The sequence below is a fragment of the Hemiscyllium ocellatum genome, chromosome 22 (genome assembly GCF_020745735.1).
Source record: "Hemiscyllium ocellatum isolate sHemOce1 chromosome 22, sHemOce1.pat.X.cur, whole genome shotgun sequence".
Taxonomy (NCBI): domain Eukaryota; kingdom Metazoa; phylum Chordata; class Chondrichthyes; order Orectolobiformes; family Hemiscylliidae; genus Hemiscyllium; species Hemiscyllium ocellatum.
The window spans coordinates 43488315-43498928 of NC_083422.1; the positions used below are offsets into that span (position 1 = coordinate 43488315).

Here is a 10614-nt window from a genome sequence, read left to right on the forward strand (position 1 = left end):
CAGTGTTTCCTTGTGCATTTGAATCATTTTCAGCTTGGACTCCTGATTCTGATATTTTAATAAAGTGTAACACTGATTGGGTGATAGACGGAAGAATGCTCACATAACTATCTTACACAACACGCAGAACATAACCTGTCGTTTGTTTCTGAATATGTACCTAACCTGATTTGCGTTGTATTCAGTACATATTACACGATGTAGTAGTCAGAAAAGAAATTATTACCCATGCTATTGATGCTGAATTTTAATTCGAATCATGACCGAAATCATGAAAACACATGAATAATTAAAAGTAATTCATTGTGACCTACATTAGGGGAAGAAATAAAATATAATTTCCCCTAGCGCTCAAGCCTCACAAAGCTATAAAGTTGAAGTTGTTTATTTGAGAACTGCCGCTTCGCTGTGGGATTAGTATGAAACTGAATGGGTTCATAGTACCCTAGAACTTCAAACCAAGCTCCATCATGGGTCTAGAACATTCTTTGATGTCGACCCGGTCACTTACCAAACATAAAGTAATAACTAGAGTTCTGACCCTTAAAATAAGAGAAATATTTTTCTGACTGAGATGAAATTGAACGATAAGATTAACCGAGTCTCTGTCTCAAATAATATTCAATCATTTAACAATGTCTTCCATTGTGCCAATATTAAAAAGGGTCATTCATTGAAATTGCGGGCATCGCGCGCACAGATAGAGCCTTCAATATTTTTCAGGAGTTAGCTGTTGTGGTGATTTTGCTCTATGCCCAACATAGAGGCGAACAATTTTTATTTTTCTGTGAAGTCTATGTTGCCAGTTCTTTAATAACACCGGGCAAATAAAAAGCTTTGCACTCTCCCAAGATGGAAACATCATCACGTTAAAACATCTGAGCTTCCAAAGACTCACGCGGCTTTGCCGTTATTGAATTTATTCTGATATCAGTCACAAAACGGAATAATGTTCTTGACGTCATTGTTATTTTGTTAATAATAAAAGAGCGCGATATTTAAAACGACAAGAGGTTTAATTGCCGCAGCTTGAGGAACAGCTCGAGCGGTTGTGTTATGGCAATAATTAAAAATGAACGACAATGGATTACAGTAAAAGGCGCAATCGAACACCTCCGCCCCCACCTTCCAACTGCTGTCTGCCACAGTTCAAAAACAGACAGAGAAACGGGACAGCACAGCAATGCTCAGCCGTTTACATTTATACATGTACGTGTGGGGAACAATTACAATCCCAAAATTTAAATGACACCTTTTAGAGAAACAACTGGGGTTAACCGATTGGTGGGAAGGCTTTGTAGAGCTGGAGGGGCTCCCTGCACCTAGAACATCCAACCTCCTCAAATATAATGGGAAGGATAGAGTAAACTGACTGATTAACAAGGCGCTTCAATATTTAATCTCCTGACCTTAATGAATGCGGGAAATACCTGTTTACGGGACTCTCAGGAGTGGAATGCAATTAAATGCGGAAGAATGAGACATACTGGGTTCTTAATTCTTTGTGTTGACTTAATACAGCCCGAATTATTAACATGCAGCAAAGAGAAAGGAGCATTAACGCACTCAGGAATCATGCAGATTGAGCAGAGTCGATATAATTATCTAATTGTATAATTCCCCTACCTGACCAATAGAAATGTAGAGGATTCAGTCCGAACAAGGTCCCTGGACACGAGGCGGTAACCAAAACAAGGAGCCATCCCGAAACTCCGGGAGACTGCGCTCTCTTCATCTGAAGGAGATTTAGCATTTTGTTGTTTTAAGAATCATTTGTAAAGCCACCTTCTAATCTCGTTTTACTGTTCTATATTGTGTGCTGCGGTGGAAATTTAAGGAAGCGTTACAACGTGAGCCGGAGGAAATTCAGTGCACACTCTGAAAGCCGCGCCTACAGCAGCTTCCCCTCCACAAATGTTTGTCGTTCCTGTATTTTAAGAAAAGGTATTTACTTATCGGATGCTTTGTCACATTGCGTTCGGGCTTTTGTATGTGTGTGTGTTGCAAGTACCGAATAGCCGAGCAGTTTTTTTTCGCTCTGCTAGATGGGTTGTTGAGCCATGACTGGTTGTCGAGGGTTTTGTTTTTATTTGGGGGGGGGGGGGAGGGGGTGTGTGGGGGTGGGGAGGGGTGGGGGATGGTGGCTGAGCGGTCGGGGTTTGGGCTGGTGCTTTGATCCATTCCGTATGGATGTAGTCCGCCTCTCCGGGTTTAAACAGCAATTGACGCACTTTAAGAATCTTCCCTCAACCTCAAGGCGAGTAATAGCGACCAATCATCGAGCCATTACAGGGCTTCAGTGGAAGCTGTTTATGTGATATCAGCACTAATTAGCCCATGAACTAACAAGTCGTTTGCACAACTTTTCAGGCGTGTGATAAAGTGACCGCATAGATGGATTGTCTCTGGACTATGTGGACACATCGCGACTAAAAGTGTACTCGGACCAACTTTTAATGTACTCTCTCTTCAATCTGAGCATTTATACTTCTTTTTGGGGAGGGGGGAAGTATCGCACAACCGCCCTCTTTTCTCTCTCTCTCTCTCTCTCCCGCACTGAGGATATACTGACTGGCAAGTCATGTTCCAGCCAACACCTAAACGGTGTTTCACCATTGAATCTCTGGTAGCCAAGGATAGTCCACTGCCTGCATCGAGAGCCGACGAACCTATAAGGCCAGCCGCCCTCAGCTATGCAAACTCTAGCTCAGTGAATCCATTCCTGAACGGCTTTCATACCGGCGGCCGGGCCATTTACTCCAACCCGGATCTAGTGTTCGCCGATGCGGTCTCTCACCAAACCAACACGGCGGTGCCTGTTCACCCGGTCCCTCCACACGCTTTAACTGGTCACCCACTGCAATCTTCTCATTCTCCACATCCCCTTTTCACATCGCAACAAAGAGATCCTTCGAGTTTCTATCCATGGCTAATACACAGGTACAGATATCTGGGACACAGGTTTCAAGGTACGTCTGTCTTTTTTTTAAAAAAAAATGCACTGGTTTCTTTTTCTCTCTCTCTTTCTCTAAATTTTGTTATTCGTTTTCGACTCATTTCCAACTCGTCGCTATTTCATACAAGTCGCCGAGGCCGATCTTGCAGAGTAACGCGTGGATCGCCTTTAACTTCTCGCCTGCTGAAGTAACTCGGGAAAGTTGAAAGCCGGAGTTTGTTGACGGGCCTGTTCTGCAGAGTTTGAGCCGAGCAGGCTGCAATTTCGGCGGAAACGGTGCCTGTGTCTCCCGGTTCCTCAAAAGCAGCGAGTCGCCACGGGCAGCGAGAACCCAGGCGGAGGTTGAACTTGCTGGGGTTTTTTTTGGGGGGGTGGGTGGGATGGGGGGTTGCGGAATGGGGTGGGGGATAACGTGCTGGGTCTGGACAGACGAATCTTCCCACCACACCTCACCCTCTGACTTGGGCTCCGGGGCGCATTCAAAGCGACTCAAGAGCCGGTATTTTGTTAGAAATTTTCTTTTCTGGGTCATCTGTTTCTATAGAAAGGGCCAGGCTTCCAGGAATGGAGTTTGCACGGCGTTTAATTCAAGGAAATGTCTGAATTCCACAAGACAGGCTCTTTCTTGAGATCTTGCCGTTTTTTTTATTCTGTGAAACTACCTGGACATGGAATGGTTTTAAAAAAACTCACACATTGCACTCATTTATTCGGTTAAATGGACTGAAACGCGTGGATATGAATTATTTTCGTGTCTGTTTAGACGTCAAACGAGCCTGTACTTTTGCACTACTTCATGATTTAACATTTTTTTAAAAATTGAGTAAACTAATTAATTTCAATGGTTCGTGACGGGCGAGTATGGTTTATTCTTCGTAAATCGATTAAGATGGCATTGTTATTAGCAAGTGTAGTTCATAAAATAGTGTTTGTTCTCTGCTGTTGAGTTCAGCTGTAACGGCCTACAGCCTCGGCGCTGCACTGAAAGGCGACTAAACAGCTCAGATGAACCATATTCGTTCAGAGCTTATGAGCAATGCTGCGCTCGATTGATTTATTTTAATGTAGCTGAAATATATCACTTTAAGCGAATTAACTGAGACCAAATTGATATTAAATGCTTGCCTGTCGGAGAGCTGCACAGCGGCTTGAATAACTTCAGCACAAAATGGGTTTTTTTGGTGAATAGAGATTAATTTTAACAGTAACAAAGTGATGGATTTGATCCTTCTTCCTGAATTATTTTCTTGTGTCAATCTCAGGCAACGAGACGAGCCCGGAGAGTTTTTTATTGCACAATGCACTGGCCAGAAAGCCCAAACGCATCCGAACGGCCTTCTCCCCGTCTCAGCTGCTGAGGTTGGAGCACGCTTTTGAGAAAAATCACTATGTGGTGGGGGCCGAGCGGAAACAACTGGCCCACAGTCTCAGTCTCACAGAAACTCAGGTGAGAACGCGAACCATTCGCTCGGGGTTGTTTGTCCTCTGTTTGTCAACGATCCGTCAAATAACTGCAGCTTGGCTGAAATGGAGGCTTCAAATAGCCTTTCGTTTTGTAACATTCGCTTTGACTGGATCTTGTCAGCAAGTCCCCGCGCAATTTGATGCTTTAGTAGCAGGCTGTTGTAAAATACGGTATTTTAAAAATACTCATAACTACATCAAGAAGGATTATTTTTCATAAAGTAAATGTCCACCGGGAAGGAACTGGTCAATTAGTCAACGTTGTCTATTTCTTTGATGGTTTTAAATTGTCTTTATATGCATCTTAGGGATGATCAAAACAATCAGATGAAATTACACGAGTTTACACATTAATCGCATGCATTTACCGTCCAGAGCTCGGGAATAATTTACAATCGATCTACACCACTCGTCCCGGCGCTGGGAAAGTGATTGTATTCTTCAGGGCTTTGTACTTTGAGCTTGTTAGGTGGGAATGATGTTTGGGATTTTCAGTGCAGCCATTGAAGAGAAGGGAGACTCAGAGAAGCGCCGATGACATCTGACTTTCCGCGGCCCCTTGGATATTTGTTTCAGTTCATGTCTGTGAGCAAGTTAGCGAAATCATAACAATTCAATAACAATCATAACAGCAGTTCAGGAGTGGAGTGGGCGCAGGTAAGAAGTGAAAGCGGCTGGGAGAGGAAACAGCGCGCAGCCAGGCTCACAGTCTGGGGACAAGCGTCGCTTTGAGGCTTTGTGTTTTTCAAAACCGTATCGGGCAAAACATTGTGGGAGAACAAACGCATCGCCGTCTTCATTTGCCTGTCGAACAAGGGAGCGGTCAGGCTTAATTTCCTAGTTAATGTGGTTTTTAAGGTGCCTTTGTGTGATCGCGAATCGATGCTGACTGGGGTCTTTTGTCCTGGTGCCGCGCAGGGCCTGAGCAAACGGCATCTCTTTGGAAAACCAGTAGCATCCCCCTCAATTAGGAGAGAGAGAGAGAGAGCAGGTTCATTTTCATTCGCTGACTAATGGGGGTAAAATTACAAGAGCAGTGTATGTTTTATATGAAGGAGGAACTCAAATGTCGGCATGTTGTTTACTCTATTTATCTACAAACTTTACTTCATTTTACTGTTAATAAAATAGAACGGCATTTGTGCGGGCAATTAGAATTATTTCTCCCTATGTGTTTTTTCAGTCATTGGCCATCTGTTTCTGTGTGGAATGTATTTGATTTGGATTTTACTTCTGAAGCGCTCTGAGGTTAGCACCAAAGCCCAGACTAAGCAGTTTCAAAGAGGAAACGTCACTTTGGAAAGTTGACATGCTTGAAAAGTTCAATGCGGAGATCAGGCGCTGGTCCCTCTGTCACTTGGTCCTAACTAGACAGTTCAGGTATCCCAGTCACTCGATTGGGAAAACGCGTTTCATTTATGGATTTAAAAAGTACATTTCGGCTTTCTGATCGTCCTTAATCGGTGACCCCTTCTGCCAAAAAAAAGCCAGATCGTTCTGTGGAACATAGAAAGGTGAACGAATGGAGATTGGGGGAAGAGACTGGGAGCAAGGTTGGGAGATCAGGAGAGAACATTTGGGACGGAGGGGGATATACATGCAACTTCATTGGAAGAATGTTGTACTTTTAGGCTTTTATATTTCAGTCTGTTGTATTTCTAGATCTAATCGTGTCCCTCTGATCTCCTCGTTATTAAATAAAGCGCAATGTCTTGTGCAGATTAACCCCACACACCATTTTAGTAGTTTGCACAGAAATAACTTGCACGTATGTTTGCTCTCGTTGCATTTTAGCGTTTTTATTTATGATATTATTATAATTCGGCACACTAGTTAATAATATTAAGTTATATTTTTAGTTTATTATTTAGCTGATCTATGATATAATATTAAACGCGTTGCAGACTCCTTAAAAGGATTCATGTTTCAAATAGGAAACACCCCCAGCAAATAGCCCGTCAAATGCCAAATAAATCAGTAACAATTGCGCTAAACAAATGTTTTGTTGTAAATCAGAGCGAAATTTTCATCGTTTTACTGACACATGCCGCTCTATAAAATGCCTGCACCGCTAATACCGGCTGGAAGAGCGGAAAGCGAGGCAGTCTACTGGCTACTGTCGAATTCATTGAACCTTTGGTATTTTTTCAGGTAAAAGTTTGGTTTCAGAACAGAAGGACGAAATTTAAACGACAGAAACTGGAGGAGGAAGGGACAGACGCCCAGCAGAAGAAAAAGGGGACCCACCACGTCAATAGGTGGAGACTGGCGACGAAACAGGCGAGTCCTGAGGAGATCGATGTCACCTCGGACGATTAGGACTGAAATATTCGTGTCAAACTATAGTGTTAACTTTCAAGCAGCACAGTTGCTGATGTAGAGAGGAAAAATAAAGGGGAAACGAACACTTCAACCAAATGCAATTCCTGTGACGAGGCAGCTGGGGTAAGAAGAGGTCCGAGAGGTGGCACTGCGCGCACCGTGAACTGTCCAGAGACAGTCATCAATCAACTCCGGGACAAGATGATTGACAAGCGAACTTGTCAATGTTGTATGCAGTCCGCTTTCACGCGTACTTCCAATCCAATTCCGGACTTTTTTTTGCACTTCCGAATTTAAATATTAAAAAAAAACTGAATGGGAAAACCAAAATCCACACCTGTTTCAGAAACTTGAATTGCATGTGAGCCGCTCGTGAAAAGATGGATTATTATTCAAACAAAAAGCGGGACTTATTTTTTTATTTTTTTCTTATTTGCTTTGAGAGAAGTTCTGTCAGCTGTGTGCTTCTTTTTACAGAAAAAAAATTGCTGTTTTAAAAAAAACTCCTGTTAAATAATACAGTCGACGTGATTGTAATACTGCTTTATGAAGTAGAAGTGCTGCGTTCTTAGTGTTCTACAAAACCAATAAAGAAAGTTAGACATCATGTTTTCTTTTAAGAAAAGAATCGTTTCGACCACGATTTCGGTCCTTTATTTAAAACAAGAACTTTTTTTTTGAAAAATAAACGTTTAAAGAGTATTCCGCATTTTCCTTCCGCATCAATCTGAAGCGAAAACAACATTTTGGTGAGGTGGTATTTTGTTTGGCGGAACTTGTTTGCAAATTGCCACCAAAAGGACTGTCGGCGAAAGAAAGAAAGTAGCAGTAGCCATCTCTGGACGGTTAGGGTTCAAGAAGGCACTGAGCTTCTTAAATCCGTGTTTATAGCGACACTAAAATTAAAGATGTCTCTGTAATGTCTTCTATCGAATGTAGATACTTGTGTTTGTTGAGTTTGTTGCAATTCTAACACATGATACTTCCAAGAAGTATGTCAATGTCATTTTTGTCAATAAAGGTTTATCCATTTGCTGCTCAGAGTTATCAAAGGCAATCAGATATGTATGAATTATTTTTTACCCAAAAAACGGTTATTAATCTCTATCTCTTAATATTTTTTCCACCGGATTTTTTAAGAACAAATCGATCGGTTTGAAGATATTGAGCTGGTTAACCCTTAGAATGCTGGATGTTTTTGTAACGTTGCTGAAGAACGCAAATCTTCGCTTAAGAATAGTTGACGTATAATTGTCAGGATGTGTAAATGTGTTAAATGTTATATTAAGAAGTGATGCAGAGTAGTTATTTATCATTTTTGTTTATTTTCGCATTTTTTAAAAAAAAAGTGGAATTGTGTTTCCAACCGACGTTACGCCTGTCTCCCATAATCAAACTCTTCAATCATTACCTGCATTTTGAGGGGGGGAGGGGATGCAGTGTGCGTGTGAAGGAAATCCAAATCTTTGTTGTTTGGTATTTTATTTGCCATGGCATTGTTTTGTTTTTGTTTCTCACATACAAAAGCAGAAACGGAAAAGACGCGCAAACTAAAATCACTTCGCTGGTGTCGGACATGTTCACCTCACAAAACGATATCGATTTTTTTTATTATTTTAATTGAAATCGTAATTAAAACTGTAGCATTTGAACTGTTTGTAACCAGCTCTTGACTACAAAACGGGTTTCTGAGCCAGGCAATGTTTTTCATGGTTCATTTACTTTTCATCCTGATAGACTGCATTAATCAGTTTTATTTCCATTGACAGAAACCTCGTCTGCTCTGTACAGCTACAAAGAGTCCTGAAATCTTTTGTGAAAGTGCAAATCAGTTTCAGCAATTATCATACCAGGAATATGAGGAAAGCGGAGGCAGCGCCAATGGTTCGTTTAATCTCTTAATCCGTGAATAGAAGGAATAGTTTGACATAACTCAGGACAATCTCACCAGTCGTCATACTGTGATACGGTGCAGTTACAAAGTACAGCAAAAATAACTGCTTTGTTTTAAGCCGCGATTTTTTTTTACAAAAACTGCACAATTAATTGCTGTGCACACGCGTCCTCTCAATGCGGAAACAACGTTTGGAGAAACCGAGAGCGAGACAGGACCCTGAGTACCGAGGAGATTTTAATAAAATACAATCATGGCGCAGACTGGTATATATGGAACCAGATTTGGTTTACATTATGGGCAACAAGCCAAGTTTAACGGCGTTTGCAAGTTTATTGAGATGTATAGGTCCTTCCTTTGCCCCCGTCTGTTGCCGGCCGCTTGTTTTACCTTGTTCGGGGACCACAGCAATTTCAGAAATAGTTGCTCGCTTTTCACATTTTGATTTTTTTTCTCTCTCTCTGTTAAATTTTAGGCCGGTGCTACGGCGCATTCTATGGCTGGGGCATTTGATTAACAATATGCAAGTGAGTCCATAGTCCTTGATTATAAAGCTTTGCACTTAAGAACAGCGTGGCCAGTTTCCTAAATGGTTTCCCATCTGGATCGGGGGGTGGGGGGAAGCTTCGTCTTGTGCTATACATATACTTAGCAGGAAGAACTTAAAGCGTCCTGCGCACTAACAGCAATAAATCTTTTGAGAATACCATTAGCTTTGAAAAACCTAAAAGCTTTATTACAAACCGATCTTTGAAAATAGGGGATTAGGAGGCTGAAAAGGTTCCACAATACTTAGAAGAAAAGGTTTCATGCTAATGAGGTTAATGCCCTTTGTATCGCAGGACTACACAACTTCATTACTCACTATCTCAGCGTACACCAAGCGGCGCTGACGACCCTGCTACCGCTGAATACACATGAGCTTTCCCTGACCGGCTAAAGAAGGATTTTATACCAGGTCTGTTCAAACTAGATAATTATATCTTTTCAAGTCGGAATTAAGATAAATAACTGGAGGAAAAGGCGGCTCGCCTTGATCCCTTGAACCAAATTCGGCGCACTTTTTCTAAGCATCAGACAGTGACAGGACAGTTAATTCAGTAAAGTTCCTGTATCTTGTCCCGCTGACACCATTTACTCATTTTCTCGATGGCAAAAAAAAGCTGTGTGCTAATTATGCTGCAAATTTTGCTGTTGTTTAATTATACCATTCTACGTATAAATTTCTTGAATAAAGTATCCGCTTTCATCATTTCCAAGCTCCGAATGTCATTGCATAGAAAAAAAACTCACAATAATAAAAGCCCGTAATTCTTAATCCCCGGTGGCACAGTTTATTGTGTGTCGCTGTGTTAAAATCATCTCCTATTGTGGAGACATAGGATTAATATTGCCATTAAAATATCAAAGTGATAGGTCTGGTTAATAGCGCGGGATTATCTAGAATGTTAATGATAGTTGGGGGGGGGGTGGGGGTGAGGGGTGAGGGACACAAGGTTGGGTTTGCACCCCATTTTATTTGTTTCTGACCCGCCGTCATTGCGGATAGCGCTCCTCTGCAGCAGTGTGCCTGCTCCCAGACTGGGGATCCAGAGCGGTTTCTTTCCTGCAGGAGAATAGCAAAGGTGCTCCCAGTGTTGCCATAATCAGTGTATTGAGGGATAACTAAAATTACTTGTGTACACCTGTAGATAGATTCCATCGGCCATCATATTGAGATCGGCTGAGCCCTTCATTAAGATAATGTTATTGATTTAGAGTGGTTTGCAGTTCACAGTGTTTTGTACATTGTTGGTGAAAATATTAATTGTCACGCTGCTAAAAAAAAGTCACTGGCAAAAGTTATATTGGCGAATTCCATCCACCTCTATGTGAATTGAGATAGAATAGCGTTCATGTGCTCTTTTCGATTAAAAAAAGATTTATGATTCTATTTTCAATTTCCTGTCACTCCCTTTTCTCGTTTCCTTTGTTAATT

At 41.7% G+C, this 10614-nt stretch overlaps 1 protein-coding gene across 1 annotated transcript; it reads left to right on the forward strand.

The window, feature by feature from the left end:
- The first annotated feature begins 2353 nt into the window (after window positions 1–2353).
- Window positions 2354–7799, forward strand: emx2 (empty spiracles homeobox 2). The gene is made up of 3 exons (XM_060842457.1): window positions 2354–2969; window positions 4219–4403; window positions 6572–7799. Exons 1-3 carry the CDS (start codon window positions 2582–2584, stop codon window positions 6737–6739), a joined length of 741 nt encoding a protein of 246 aa, XP_060698440.1. The 5' UTR covers window positions 2354–2581; the 3' UTR covers window positions 6740–7799.
- The last annotated feature ends 2815 nt before the right edge of the window (window positions 7800–10614 follow it).